The sequence below is a fragment of the Hoplias malabaricus genome, chromosome 5 (genome assembly GCF_029633855.1).
Source record: "Hoplias malabaricus isolate fHopMal1 chromosome 5, fHopMal1.hap1, whole genome shotgun sequence".
Taxonomy (NCBI): domain Eukaryota; kingdom Metazoa; phylum Chordata; class Actinopteri; order Characiformes; family Erythrinidae; genus Hoplias; species Hoplias malabaricus.
In genome coordinates, this window is record NC_089804.1 from 6573005 (window position 1) to 6589182 (window position 16178).

The 16178-nt window shown below is 42.4% G+C and overlaps 1 protein-coding gene across 1 annotated transcript in view; it reads left to right on the forward strand.

The window, feature by feature from the left end:
- itga5 (integrin, alpha 5 (fibronectin receptor, alpha polypeptide)) overlaps positions 1-16178 on the forward strand; it is a 57662-nt gene that overhangs the window by 38091 nt on the left and 3393 nt on the right. The window contains exons 19-29 of the mRNA XM_066670904.1: positions 2114-2181; positions 4648-4795; positions 5669-5761; positions 7085-7164; positions 7431-7511; positions 7637-7739; positions 8082-8231; positions 10459-10560; positions 13142-13255; positions 15037-15138; positions 15647-15769. Coding sequence (XP_066527001.1) covers positions 2114-2181; positions 4648-4795; positions 5669-5761; positions 7085-7164; positions 7431-7511; positions 7637-7739; positions 8082-8231; positions 10459-10560; positions 13142-13255; positions 15037-15138; positions 15647-15769 — 1164 coding nt within the window. The remainder of the gene's footprint in view (positions 1-2113; positions 2182-4647; positions 4796-5668; positions 5762-7084; positions 7165-7430; positions 7512-7636; positions 7740-8081; positions 8232-10458; positions 10561-13141; positions 13256-15036; positions 15139-15646; positions 15770-16178) is intronic.

Here is a 16178-nt window from a genome sequence, read left to right on the forward strand (position 1 = left end):
TTTTGGACACAGTGTGGACGTGCTTTACATGTTTGTGCCTGCAAGATCTCGAAGCTTGTCGTCCCAAGGGCTCGTCTTAAATATGAAGGGGACTGTTCCTTTGCTGTTGACTCCCAAGTAACATTAGAATTGCTTCCTCTGTGACTGTTTAATGGAAACAAAAAAAAGCCAAGTACAGCACAACGCCATTTTACTGAATGATGACTCTGGATTAGAATCATCTTTCTTTGTATACGATATGTAAGGATTATTTTCTGAGTTGGTGTACTGTATGCTTGTCATAGTTGTAGTGTAGCTGCTGTGATTAATGTAAATTATTTATTTATTTTTTTTCCCTCCCTCCTCCAGACATTGGGAGCAGGCCAGCAAGTGGCTTTAGTGAGCTGTGGAGTAGGCGGCCTCCCTCCCTCCCGCCACGACTTTAATTAGAGCCCAGTAAAGGCTTGATTACAGGGAGGCCACTGCACTCTTTCTAATCTCCCTCTTCTATTTCTTATCCTCATCGTCGTCCGCATCGTCCGCGCACACGCCAGCGTCGCTGCGTCATGCGTAAGCAATTAGCCATGTCAGGTCTTTCCCTTCTTGCACTTGTCGGATCCCTCTTGACTCCGTTCTGAATTTTCTTTATTTCCTCCCCTTCTCTGTTTATGACAGAGGCTTGTGAAAGTATATATACGCTCTGAGTGTGTGTGTGTGTGTTTAAGCGAGTGGTGAGCTGGGTGGCGTTGTGTGCGGCCGGCTTGTGGTCCGTGGTGGCTGCCTGTGATGTGGAATATGGTTCTCGTAAGACGCTTATTTTGCGGGAGGTTTCAGGAGGACCCTGTCCTTCTAGGAACAAGCCAGACAGATGCGTACAGAGCCGTTATGGGCGCGCACACAAACTTCTCCAGTTCATCAGACGCTGTCTTATAGCTGTAAAATGGTGCAGTTTCTTTGTTTAAACATCTAATTCCAAGGTTTCAAGGAGGTCTTTAAAGGTTTTTCTGCTGCTTCAAGGTGAAGATTCATAATGTTGTTCACAGTCACAAGGTTTGTTTTTGACAGTGTTCTCAAACTAATAAAATCATGGTATACTTAGATGCTTATTGACAATAATAATAATTACTAATAATAGTAATTTATTCAAATTTAATATATTACATTCTATTCTATCATATTTTCTAATTTATTATATCATAATATTTCCCATTCTTACCAAAGACTGCGGTGTCCAGGTATGACTTATTTTAATCTTGTTATACCTTTTTTGGCCAATTGTGGAGGTCTTCAAACCCGAGGAGAGTCCAGACCAGGATTTTAAAATGACCAGCTTTTATGACACTATGGCTGTGTCTCAACTGCTAACTATGCACTAACACGACTAACCTTAAAGCTGAGTACTGCAGGCTAGAACACAATATTAACATACTACACTGTTTCTTATTAACAGTGCGTGATGAATCATTGCTATGACAACGCATGTCATTCCAAAATGCAGCTGCAATGCTGTTCATTATTTACAAACACTGAAACTCAACTATCACCCTCCACACTGGATAATGCAAAGTTTAGGTCATAAAATAACAGTTTCTGCGCTAAAATAATACTCTGTATGTCAGATAATAAAACCATTAATATTCAATATAAGCTTCATATACCTCTAACATTTAGTGCACTGTCTGATTGTAGTGCTATTAGTTTTACAATCTGTGAAGTGCACTATTTAGAATTAGTATTAGGTGCACAATTGGGATAACTGTGACTGCTAATGCACCTGATACGTTGTTTCATACGCGCCGACCATTTTAAAATCCCAGCATGGAACCTGGATCTAAGGTCTGGATTTAAATACCTGTGACCTATTGCAGATATAGAGAAGTCACAAAGTAAAAAAAAAAAAAAAAGAATACAGTTTTTCCACAGGTATTGTGTATATTATTGGTTTCTTTGACCGTTTAGTGTTGCTTTTATTTACTTTGAACACTTTTGGATTTGTCTTCACTGAATGTTTAGATTAATCATCACTTTTAAAAGGTTAAACTGTCCCTGGGTTAGGGTTAGAACTCCTAATGTTTTAATTGCTGTCAATTTATGTTCCTTATGTTCTGCTTTTCCTGTCACACTTATGTTCCAGGCCCAGATTTTACTGGACTGTGGAGAGGACAACATCTGTGTCCCTGACCTAAATCTAACTGTGTATGGGTAAGTCATTTAGCAAGGACAGCAGAAACCCTGCACATACCAGGGATTTTGTTTGCACGGTGTATGCGATGCAGCAGGTTTGTGGAGTTGGTACAGTAGCCTTAGCATATGCTGACACACAGAAAGCAATCCCTGAATAAGTGCGCAGCTGAGAAAATGAGAAACAACTTTTCCTGCTACCGTTTAGTTCAAATAAATCTACCTGATGAATCACAGTGAAGAGTCAAACGCTCCAGGGCAGGATTAGCAAGGGAAAATTCACAAACAAACACACACACACACACATTCCCTCTCAGTGCTGGATGTGAAAACAGTGAACGGGGCTGTGCTACAGGTGCTGGGATTGGCTGCTGGGTTCTGTGGAAAAAATAAGAGCAGATGAAAGAGTTGGATATGGAAAATTCTGGGAGTTGGCTTTTCTGGAGATACCCTTCCTCCTCCTCCTCCTCTGCACTTATAGAATTCAGCTCCACTTTGATTTCTTGGATTTGTGGCTTTCTTCTCACAAAAATAACCAGACTTGCTTCTTGGCCCTCTCACTTATGCACAGACATTCATATTGAACTGCAGTGCTTATTATATTAATAAACGCTAAATAATGTAATGATTAAAGAAGCCTTTCAAATATCCCAAGGGATGGACAGAAAAATACAATGCCATTTTAAAAATATAAACCATGGCTTACAGAAAAATGATTGCAGACTCACTGAGTCATTCCACGATTCCGAATGCATGGAAATTGAGCTGTGAACTGAGCTACCCGGAATGAATTTGGGAAGAGGAGACAGTGGGTCTAGAGGGAGTTCTCCTGAGACGGCTCGGAGAACACAGCCAGGTTTCAGTCCTGTCCTGTAATCTCTGCCAAGGCTTGTAACCTACAACACCACTGCCTCTCAGCTCCAGGTTGAGTAAGTTCAGCCAGGCTTTCTTTGCTCTGCTAACACTTCAGATTGTTTCCATGCGTCTCAGTACTCAGCAGTTTCTTTTATTATTAATTTAATCAGGCTCTTAACTTTGCAAGGGTGGGCATTTACAAGCCATGGCATAGTAGAATAAAACAGGGATAAATCTAGTGGGGATGAGTATGAAAAATCAACACTTTCTTTAGCTGAAATCAAATGGAACAGTAGGTAATAGGTTATTTTCTCTCTGGTCTCCACCTACTGTTGCAGAGTGTAATTCACATTTACAGCACTGTCCTGAAATCAAGGGGGGAGGAAAGGAGAAGGGGTAGTTGTTTTCTACCCTTGTTCAAAGGTTGCACAGTGCAGTTTCTACAGTGCTGAGCCTGGATTATTAACAACAAAGGCTTTATTTTCCTATGTGTAAGTGAAATGGAATTTTGGAGAAATTATTTTTGGTTCCTGATTGTTGTTTTTTAATCCCCTAGGATTTTTAACAATTTTGGCTAGATTTTCTCCACTTGTATCACCAATTCCACCCACCTGCCTGTCTCCCAAATTGCATGCAATAGCACCGACCCAGAAAGCATGAGGGGTAGCACAGTCTTCCTCTGAAATGCAGGAAGCCATCCACCACTTCTTTTTGCACTGCTGCTAAAAAATGCCTTGAGGCCTGTTGCGTTCTGTTGGAATCCCTGTTTGGATGATGGAGCCATCAAATCGGTGATCTCCTGATGATACTGAATACGCTCAGGCCGCCACTCCCCTCGGAGGCCCCGAGTACTAATATTCTGATGTCTTTCTGATACTGGTGCTCAGTGAAATGTCCAGTAACTAAGTTAAATCTGCTATTGACCCACCATGTGTAGCCTGAATGTGGCCATTGGAGCTGTCTCACAGCTTCCAGTCCCCCTCTGTTGCAGCATTGATGTTTGAATCTTGCTTCAACACAGCTTTATGAGGCCAGGCAGTAATTGGAAGCGTCTGTGTGGCCCTCGCATGGAATTTCTGATTGTGTTCAGAGCAGGGGAGAGAAATCAGAGGGAAGGAAAATGGGGGGAGTGTGGGGGAAGGAGTAGAAATGGAGGGGACTTGGGGAACAAGAGGAGGTGGTGCTTTACAGTTTCAGTTTCCGACCCAGTGCCTGTATGACTTTATAGCCACTGTGGTAAAGATTTCCAAACTGGGAAGAGGGACTTCCTGCAAGTTAAGAGTCTGTTACCCTTTGTCTCGACATTAAATCTGAGTGAGTTCACTGCAGACGCAGAGCACTCAGGAAGGTTCATGCTCTGTGTTGTTACACACAATGCCAGCACTGTTGCACCTTCTTAGTTTGCCAAAACATCCTGTTTGTCACTGTTTTTCTCTCTGTGCTCAGTTAACTCTTTACGCTGCAGAGTCATGTGTCGATTATGAATTATTTTAAGACTTGGTACTCAGTAACTGCGTATGTTTCTGTGGTAATTAAGAGATTATTAGAATGTGAATCCAGATCCTTGATTTGTCTCCACCTGTGCTAAGTAATTCACATTTTTGTTTTTGCTTTCTCTTTCTGGGTGCACAGAGACAGGAAGGAAGTGTACATGGGGGATGACAACTCACTGACCCTGACCTTCAATGCTCGGAACGATGGAGGTGGAGCTTATGAAGCTGAGCTGTATGTGGAGCTTCCTCCAGAGGTGGACTACAGCGGAATTGCTCGCAATAATGAGGTGAGTTAAACGGGACGTGGTGTTATAGGTGCTGACAGGGCCCCGGCTGTGTACTAGGCCGAGCCCGTATACCCTGCTGCTTGTGTGGCACTAAGAAGGCCTCCTTCTTGCCTTGGCTGCAATTCCTCACGGTTTCCAGTGGTACCTCTGTTAGGTTCTTTTATCCTCAACGTTAAATACGTATACGCACATATACTTCTGTCTGTACTCTGCGGCTGCGTCGTGTACTACTCACTAATGATATATAATAAATATGTAGTATGTACTAACCTTACAAATGTGAGTTCAGCAGGCTAGTACATAAAATATTTACATAGTACACAGTTTCTCACGAACAGTACTCGATGAACTGTTGCTATGACAACACACGTTATACCAAGCTGCAGCTGCACTGCTGACTGCCATTTTTTCCAAGTTTAAATCTGTGATATTTCCCTCCATACTGCATGGTGTAACTGCACTAAAATTGTGCATTTTATGTCAGGTATTAAACCATTTATATTCTGTATAAGCTTTTAGTGGTTTCACTAAAATTGTAATGACTATTGAGGCTTATTGGAAATAGCATTCATAGATGTTTATGTTAGACATAAAGGCTTATGTAGGTGCCACGTAGCCTTGTGAAGCTTGAAACGGCCAGATGTTTTAGAAAAATAAGCGCTTCATTATCTTTTTACCAAAATAAAAAAAACAACAGAAAACAAAAGATCATTCCTTTGGGAAGGCGTCAGTGGTGATATAGGCTTGTGAGTCATAGGACAGTCTTCTAATAAACATACAATTTAATTGTAAAAAGTCTAGCATTCAGAAAAATGCAGGCCAGACTCGACAGTAGTCGTTGTGAGTTAATTTATGTTGCTTATCTTTACCCAGAGTCTGACTCAGCTGACGTGCAGCTATGAGACGGAGAACCAAACGCGTTATCTCAGCTGTGATCTGGGAAATCCCATGAAGTCTGGAACCAACGTGAGTATTTCACACATTACGTTCCCTTATTTGTGAACATATATGTTGTGTATGCGAAGGCCTATCACAATGGCCTTTTATGGGGTCTGTATATTGTCCCAGAAATAATTGTACTAAGTGATGTTGTTGTCATTTTAAGACATTTTATATCTCTGACATACGTATAATATAACTGAATAACACACTACACATTCATCTCCCTCCCAAAAATACAAGGAAGTACTCTCATTTTAACTTTATTGTTGTGATTGTTTTAATCGATAGACACTACTAATATTAATATAATTCCATAGCGTTGATTCTTTTATTTTACTTTTAAATATCCAATATTAAATGCTTAAGAACTTAAGAAGGGACAATGCGAATAATCATGATTAAACACAGCAAATTATGCTATTAAAAAATTATATTATTATTATTTTAATCAATCAAAAGGCCTAAAACAAACATGCCAGTGAACACAATTTTGTTTCGAGGTGATGTTTCCTAATGGCAGCCATTTTGTGATGAACTTTTTAAACACTGCTGCTCATAACATTACTCTGTATTGGGCAAGCAGCCTATGTCTGTAGTCCTTTTTTAAACAGCCCTTACGTACGTATGTGTGTGTGTGTGTGTGTGTGTGTGTGTGTGTGTGTGTGTGTTTGTGTGTGCTGGCCAGTGTTAGGAAGGGGGGCTGAATGCTCCTATCAAGGAAGCAAGACTGCTCCCCTGCGGCTTGGACTTCCCCTAATGGTTCTGTGTAAAGGTGGAGAGAGCTGTGGCTTTTTTAATAGCATTCTGGAGGAGGGCTGTAACTTGGGTGGCTGCATCGGGCTTTTGTTATGACGTAGACCTCTTCAAATTTATTCGCCGTCCGGTTTGACGTCATTCACTGTTAAATGTTAAACTGTTGTGTTGTTGAGCTCACATCAGGTAATCTTAATTGAAATCTGCCGGATGTTGTTTTTAGAGATTAAAAGGAGACCACCAAAGCAGTAGCGTTGCTCTTCTGTCTTTTGAGAGAGAGAGAGAGAGAGAGAGAGAGAGAGAGAGAGAGAGAGAGAGAGAGGAGAGAGAGAGAGAGAGAGAGAGAGAGAGAGAGAGAGGAGAGAGAGAGAGAGAGAGAGAGAGAGAGAGAGAGAGAGAGAGAGGAGAGAGAGAGAGAGAGGGGTGTCGTGGGCATGTTGGGTTGAAAAGGAAGTGCGGGTACATGCGGTAAGGGGTCATTCCACTGACCCTTATGTCAGTTTTGGTGAGCGGCAGGTGTGGAGTATAGAGGAATCTTTCATTTTCAATGAAGATAAACAAAATTTTAATGTTAACATTTTTTTCCTCTTATAGCTGTGGGCAGGCCTGAGGTTCACAGTGCCACGTCTGAATGACACGCATAAGGTGGTGCAGTTTGACATGCAGATCCGCAGGTATGAAACAAATACACACACACACACACACACACACACACACCTGTATATAACAATGCGCTAGTACAAGTGGATCAGACACAGCAGGGTTGCTGGAGTTTTTAAACCCTGTGTCCACTCTCTGTCCACTCTGTGAGACACTCCTCCCTCGTTGGTCCACCTTGTAGATGTAAAGTCAGAGACAGTAGCTCATCTGTGTTGGTCGTTATTTTATTTTTAATTATTTCTCCCCCCGTCTCCTTTGTGCTCTATCACTCTGTTACCAGTAAAAACGAGAATAACTCCAAGAGTGAGGTTGTCCCCTACATGCTGAAGGTGGAGGTTAAAGCTGATGTTATATTACAGGGGTAAGTTCTCATCGTTTGAACGGCATGTTTTTAAACCTTTACTCCACTGGAATCTTTGATGGAAAGTTCTCTTCATTCTTTACTCACTTGTTTGTTCTCTCTCTCTCTTTCTCTTTCTTGTAAAGTGTGTCCCGGCCAGATAAGGTCTTCCTGTCTCCGAATGGGAGAGTAAGCAAGAATGTAGCTGTTGAGCAGGAAGTGGGGCCTCCAGTAGAGCACATCTATGAGGTACACAGTCCCCCTCTATCCTCCAGCCAGTCTGGGGGCCAGAGAAACCTGTCACTGTTCTTTATAGAAAAGATTACTACGTCCATAGCTGCAGAGACGAGTCAAGGAAACTTCAGAGCAAGCGTGGAGGATGGCCCCCTGAGCTTTACTGTGCTTAAAAAGAACAAGATGTGAATGTGTCCTCCTGTTGTATACAGACATTAAAACACCTGGGTAGTTACTTTGGGAACAAATCGCAAGCAGTAGTCTTTGTTGGTAATGTGCATTATCTCTGTGATCGGGAATTTCTGTCAAATATTACATAACAGGAACACTTCTTGCTTGGTTTCTTGTGTTTTGTAGTTGGTGAACAATGGTCCGAGCCGTATCAGTCACACACTCCTTGAACTAAAGTGTCCTGGCAGTCATAAGTTCATGTACCCGCTGGAGGTCACCACCCAGGGGCCTGTCAACTGCACCACACACGGCGTAGTCAACCCCATGAAGCTTAAGGTAGGTTACCTACAACCACTTTCTATAATTCACTGACCGCTGACTTTCAGGAATTATTTACCTTATTGTAGACCTTAAATTTGAGCATGGTTTGTTTGTTTATTTATTTATTTATTGAGGGTTGTCATCTTCATGAATTGCTCATATCACATACAAGTTATTAGGTGTACAAATAAGTTTTAAAGCTTTATGGTGTAACACTGTGGTTCCCAAAATTGTGGTGTGTGAGTGTAGCTGTTGCAGCGAGGGGGGTGGGGGTGTATATCAGCAAGACTAATATGAGATACATAAAGGCCAATGTATGCTTCTGCATCAAACCTATACGTCCTGACCCCACCCCTTCCCCCAAAACAAAAAAAATTGTTAATAAATAAAAATTTAACACTGCAGTGTTTTACTACACTAGAAATCACCTTTTTAAAATTGTCTACACCAAAACTCAAACACATTTTTGGATACAATACTATTCCCAAGAACAGAACAAATCTATCACATGATTCTCCAGCACTTTTTCCTGGTGGAGCTCAGAATCAATGCACTGATGTATACATTCTTTTCATTTGCCATTTTCAAACTAGTCAAAAGTCACAGGACACCCTTTTATGTGAATAACCTAGCAAGTAATGTTTGAGGGGGGCATATCTTAAACGCTATGAACATGGCCGCCATCTTGAAAGCCGCCATATTGGATCATGGTTAAGTTTTTCCCAATGGGAAGGTGGTCATGAAGCCTATTAAAGTAATAAAATGGTGTCCTGCAACTTTTGACTCACCCTGTGCTTAGTTTTTAATATATTTTTTTCAATAATTTGTTTGTCATTTGTAATTTTAAGGTGAATGCTGCGTAATATTAACAAAGAGCAGGAGAATGTGTGAATTTTGAATTACAATTATACGTTACACCAGAACGATTTAGTATTATTATTATTTAAACCATTTGCACACGATACATTGCAGAACATCCTAAATACCTGAGGAGAAAAACATGGAGAAACATCAAGGCCAGTGTTTTATAGGGAATGTTCTTTCTGGTGAATTGTGGATGTTGAGCAACAAAATATTTTTGTTCATAAATAAGAACCCACCACTCGATCTGACCTTCTGTCTTTAATTAGATGTTATACTGGGTTCTACTCTGCCTTTTCATCGAGCACGGATTTGTAACCTTGCATACATGGATGCATCTACGTTGCATGTGGACACACACACACACACACACACACACAGTGTAATACAGATGTCTTTTATTTTAGAGGGAGAAGAGTCTGTTAATGAGTAAGTGAATTAAAACCTGTGGGACATCTTCGATCAATCACACACACCCTGGCCCATCCCACCCCACCCTTGATACCCACACACACACCCATGCTTACACATGTCTCAAATGTGTGCGTACTGAACTTCTCCTAGTTACATAATGGTGATGATCTTGCGCTCTCGCTCTCCCCCCCCCACCCCCCCCCACCACCACCTCTCGATCCCACGAAGGGCAGTTAGCCATGCTTTGATCCTCCCTTGGCACTTCCATATGATACAGCCCTGCTTCAATAAGGAAAAACAGCTTGATGTACCACTTCAGCGCAAATGTAAACACACTGTCTTCACAGTGCTGTAGGACTGGTTCTGTTTTGCTGGCTTTGCTCCCTTTGATGCCTACATAGATTCTGCAGTGTGGTCACTCACCTAGAAATGGCTGGAGCATCTGGAAATACAGCAAATCTCTTCTCTGCGATGGGCGTAGTTTGTCATTAGAGTTGTGTTTTGTGTTACTGAGTCTGTATTTGGTGCTCGATGTTTGGTTGTGAGGAGCGTGCCACAAAGGGCTGGGCAATAAATCGAAAAGGTATTAAAATTGATATTCTTATCGATTTAATCTTGCTTGTATCGTTTATGTAATTTTTTTTCCTTTTAATGATAGATTTGCGGTTATATCGCCCAGCCCTAGTGTCACATTATGTTTGCACAGTGGGGAAAAGTATGGGTGTGAATTTTAATGCTCCCACGTGTGGATGTCAGTGAGGACTTCCTGTTTTTGTCTACTGTCCATGTTGAGTCAGTGGGTGGTACTGATTTAACACTGAGGTCAGTGTCTTGATTCCCCAAATGGGTGGTGAATTTTCACTTAGAGTTCTTTCTCTTTCTCTCTCTCTCTCTCTCTCTCTGTCGCTCTGTCTCTGTTCCTTTACTCTGTTCATCCATTTCACTCTCTCTTTTTGCCTCTTTCCAGCTTCAGCAGACATCCACAGAAAAGCCGACTTTACGGAACCAGGAGCATCATGTCGAAAAGCGGGAAACACACAAGGGAGCTCTGGCAGATCTGACAAACCTGGTGAGAACAGTTGCAAATCAATATTCCATCCATTAGAGCTTCACAAAGGGCCCACCCCACTCTATTTCTACCAGCAGCCACACAATTTCTATTGTTCCAATCCTATAGCTACACCCTAAGGTTACTGTGGCCATTTATGATCTGATCAACAATCAGCGACCCTTTTACAGTTACTCATTGAGCCCAGCCCATGAGTTCACAAACCAGCCACTGCATCATTAGCTCTTCACAGGGGTCATTAGGCAGGCACCTTCCCTTGTCAGTGTTTTGCTGAATTAAGTCCACAACATCTCCACAAGGCTCAACAGTGAAGTCTGGCTTCCCAGACCCACCCCCCTCCAAGCCAGCTTTACAGTCCTACCATACCCTTAAGCATCAACAACCATAAATCCACACTGGCCTCCCTGGTGACTAGGGCTTTACCTAGCCCCACTGGCACCGTTAATGCATGCTCAGTGCCACCAGTTCCATGTGATCTTTACATGCTTCATCACCAACCACCACAACAGCACCTCTGCAGTTATTAAATCAATTTTATTGTTGTTATAATTATAAATTCTGTTTTCATGTTCCCCAGTTTGTTCATGAATTTGTTTAAAATTCTGCCCCATTCACTCTGCCACATGGAAGCAAAATGGAGGAGAACCTAAACACAGAGTCGGACCAAGCAGCTCGTACCAAAGAAAAGCGCTGTCCTTCATTTGGACGTGTTTTGAATTTAGTGAAGAAAACACTGAACATAAGACAAATATAAACACCGTCCCAAAAAAAAGAAACAGTTTTAGTGACTAAGGTTAATCCCCCAGTCAACATTCAGCACAATCACACTGAAGGATGTTCAGTTAATCGTGATATTGCTTTGTGGTAATACCGCCCAACACTATCCAGTGTCCTCAAGACGAACCACCTTTGAGTGAACCCATAAAGCACAAGCATCAAGTGATGTAATGAACCGAATCCAGTCTGTCTGGGTCAGAGCTTCTCTCCGGCTCGCTGGTCGACTTCAAACTTTAGCTCCCTGTGTGTCTGTGAGATACAGCAGTAACCTCTTTAATTTCGGCAGTCCAGGTTGTACCTGCCAGGTTGTCCTTACTCTGCCCTTTCCCTCTCTGTGTCATTGCCCACCACGCCCACCACACCTCTCACACAGCGGCCTGTTGTCCACTTGGCCCCTCTGTACCTGACCGAATGAATGAAGGCCTTGTCCTGCTCCCTGTTGCGCTCAATCACCCTCGTTTATCATCCCTCGCCTGACAACGCAGTCTTCAAGCGTCCATTATTCCTCCACACCACTGTTATTGAGGGAGGCCAGGGCTAGGACGTCACTAGGAACAGGATTTAAAGCAGAACCTTAAAGAGAGAAATACCAAATAAATACAAGTGCATCTGATGCCTGAGAAAGAGAATCACAATCCAATATAATTAACAATATTCCAGAATATTCCAGATTTTCTAGAAGTACAGGGTTAGAGTTTCCCACCATCCTCAGAAAGCTACACAGTGCAGTTTCTGCAGTGCTGAGCTCAGAGTAGCAACAGCACATACTCTATTCTCCCTATTACAGTTCAGTGACATATCACAATGATATATAAGCTGTAATTTTAGGGTTAAAACGTCCTAAAACTGTTGCTTTAGATCTGATGTTAGCAGCTACTGGAAGCAGTGGAGTACTTGTTGGAGGCCTTGTTTCTGTAGCTTCTTATTAGTCTTGACTTCATTCTTATATCTGTCTGTCCTCCTGAAAATGTGAGGGGGGTGATCGTGTCAAGGAAGCCTATTTGGAGCTCTGGAACCCAGCCCACGTGTCTGTGCCTGAGGCCAACTCGCAATCCCATTGAGAGGAAACGGCCCGGTTCTTTCCTCTTGCCCTCATTGCATCCTTCAATCGGACCGTGGCCTGTGGCCAGTGGCTTTCCATATTTACTCTGATAAAAGTGAAACAAATGCCCTGCGATGGAATGAACGTTGTATTCTAAGGTTGTAATGAAGAGAGAGGGACAGCGAAGCCGGGAGCGATACGTGTGGGAGTTCGGCGGTGGGTCCGTAATTTGACTAGCAGCAACTGCAGCCAGCGTTTTATAGTCCTGTGACTTTGCCTAATTTAAAGCAGCCCTCGTGCGGGGAGCTTAACATTGGGCCTTTTGTCGTTGCTTCTTGGCCTGTAATGCTATCATCAGTCTCATGCTTCCCCTCACTCTCCCTTCAGCTGACCCCTTCTTGACATATTTACACTCACCCTTTTAATTAATGGCTTTAAACGAGCATGGTTCGCTGAGGGAAAAAGAAACTGTTAAATTACTAAAAAAAGACTGTTATAATACTGTCATTGATCATTGGTGCCAGGAATAATCTCCGCTCATGACCCTGATCTGTGTAACTAGCACAGACTTTATGGGTCTGTTGCTTGCAAATGGGAATAAATACAGCAGGAAAAATAGCTCCAGTCTTGGGAACAGACCGGGAAACATAAAGCCATTCATCTTTATCATGACTACCCTGAATCATGCCCAAATTTTCCTTTTCTAACTCTCCATCTCTGCCCCTTTTCTTTTTTGCTCACTTGTGTGTGTGTGTGTGTTAGTCCTGCTCCAGTGTCGAGTGTTGGACCCTGCAGTGCAGCGTGGGACTGCTGGATAAAGGAACCAGTGCCATTCTGCGAGTGCGCTCCCGACTTTGGGCTGAATCCTTCGTCTCGGTGAGTTTCCACCACTCGTAATCAACCTCACTGTTTCATCAATGTCAGGTGCTAATATTGAGCCCTAGTACTTTGGGATTTGGGGTGAATCCCATTTCACCTCTTAACTCTATTTTATTGGTGAGAAATATAATGTTATCTTGATTTAAGGTCTGGCCCAAAACCTTGTGAGCTGCTGAAGTAGGCACTGACCCCGTAGACAGCTGTTTAAGTCTGCAGCGCTCGTCTGTCCTCATGAGGCAGATAATTGAGACTTTGTCACGGCTTGTTCCCGCCCACAGCCTGGTGTTTACTTACCTCAGCAGCTAGTGTCACCTCAGCGTCTCAGTGCGGTGGAGTCAGTCTTCCCATTTTTATCATGATTTTAATTACATTTGCTCTGGGAGAAGAGTGAAATAGATGGGAGTTGTGCTTGCGTTAGGAGTGGCTGATAATGTGTAATTGGTGAACGCTGTGGAGGCATGATGCCCTAAACTTTACTCTGATATCGCTGCAGAGCACTCCTCTGTGTTCGGATGACGTGTCAGGCTTTTGAAGGGTGGTCCCCTTTCGTAGGGGAAGATTTTAAACACTAAACCCTGTGACTCAGTTCCAAGGGGCACGATAACACTCCAAAACAAGGGTAGGAGTAAAATTAAGTAATAGGGATTCACTCAAAACCAGTCAGTGACCATAAAGGGGAATGCATTTTGGTGGTCAGCAGCAGTGGGCTTTTGTATGTGTAGGGGAGGGAAAGTCAGACACTACCTCTAAACAGGAGCTCTGTTTTTGAGAGGGGTCCTTACATGCTCTGTGCAACTCGAGCCAATACAAAGAGTATGTGCGAGTGCATTGAAATTTCATTAGCTGGCAGTGCCGAGTTCTCATAGGATTGGAATGTGCCAGGGACTGTGAGAGAGCTGAATCCAGGCTGTCACAGCACAAAGATGAAACCACACTGCCATCTTGTGTCCATTGGTGGGGTTGCATTTTTTCCTTGAGTATCATTTATTTATTTTTTTCCCCATAGATATTTATCGGCTCCACTGACCATAAAAGAGCAATTTTTTACGTCTGTAATTACAGATTGTAGTTTATCTGTTAGTTTAAACCTGTTCCTCAATTGTTAGGGACCCCACAGGAGGTAAACCAGGAATAAATGAGCAGGCCACTAGGGGACCTCCAGAAAGACGTGTATATAAAGATGTTGAAACAATACAGGGGGTCCTCGACTTATGACGTTGATCCGTTCCTACGTCGCGTCGTAAACTGATTTCCGGTGTAAGTCGGAACATACGTACATACTGTACGTAAATAACATACTGTACGCACTTATCCTATCCTCACACCTATCCTCCTCGGTCCCGAGCCGCGTAACCGTGTATTCTTCCGCCGCGCCACGCACACCAAACAGGAAGTTCACGTTACGACGTTTACGACGCAAAACCACTGAATTCGAAACAAGGCTTTATACAGTAAATGAGAGATGTGTCGTAACCACGAAACATCGTAACTCAGGACTGACGTAACCCGAGGACCTCCTGTATATTTAATTTACCAATTATTCACTTTATTTTTAAATATAGATAAATGTTATATATTTAATTTAAATATATATTGTTATTTATATATACATACATTTTATAAAGGATTTTATATTTACTCAGCAGCTTGTTTGATTTACAGTCATTACAGCCTGCCTCGATCACTTACAGTATTCACAGAACTAAATCTAACTGGGCGTTCCAGCCGTCACCTAGTGTCTAACATTTCTAAAAAACCCTTCTTTCATTTCCCTGCAGAAGTCCTATAATAAGTTTGTTGTGGAGTGCTTGGCTAGTTTCAAGGTGGAAAAGATGCCGTATGCTATTGTACCCATGACGACTCCCAGTGGAGCTAAAAAGGTAAGATGAAACTTGAATATAAACCTATATTAAAGGCTGAGCTATGCTTCTGCGTTGATCGAAGGCAAAGTCACGAATTGGGGCATTGATTGGCACAGAGAGTTTTGCAGTGACTCACAGATGTGTCCTTTTATTTCACTTGTTTAATCTTGTTCACTTGTTCCTGCTGTCTGTAGCGTGGAGAAGAGGAGTTCATGTTTCTGGACTTCCCCGGTTCAACTTCCTTAATTCAACTGCAGAGCAATCAGAGTCGGGGTTACGTCAAGCTACGGCATGGGGTTCACACTGATGCAGAACCTACGCATAGTTTCAAAGCAGAAGGATAGATTGGCCTTTAGTGTTCGGGTTTTAGTCGTACATTAAATCAACCCTAAGTAGTGTTTATACCTTAAAATTCCCCTCCTTCTCCCTCCCCCCCTCCTACCAAATCTTACCTACTGTTGCTTTAAGAGGAGATCGTTTTTCATGTTTGGAGATGAATAACTCTTTGGGGGTCCTGTCTCTTCAGGTGGTCACCTCTGTGGACTGGAACAAACCGGACAGTCAGTATGACGTGCCTCTGTGGATCATCATTCTGGCTATACTGGCTGGACTCCTGCTGCTGGCTTTGCTCATCTATGTCCTTTACAAAGTGAGTATGGTGAGAAGTAAGAAGATTTCAGTCAAGGCAGGCTGAGCATAGGAACTGTTAAGTTTGATGTTTTTATCCTTTCAAACGATTCAAATCTTAAAACATGGCATTTACCCCGTCCCCAAGCCTTTTCAGATTTGCAGGATTAGGTCTGAGGCAGTACATTTCACAGATGGTTTATGTTTGACGTAGATATGAAACCAAATGGAACATTTAATATTGTAAATATAGCAGCCAAAATGATGAGTTATCAGTAATATCACTGTATTTTTAAGTTACTGATAAAGAAACTAAAACGTAAAACTGCAAAAGTCACGTGAGATAAAAATATTTATAAACCTCAACTTTATTTTCCAGCGAATATTTGCTGCATGGGTGATATTTAGGCCCCTTTTTAAGAGGCATGTTT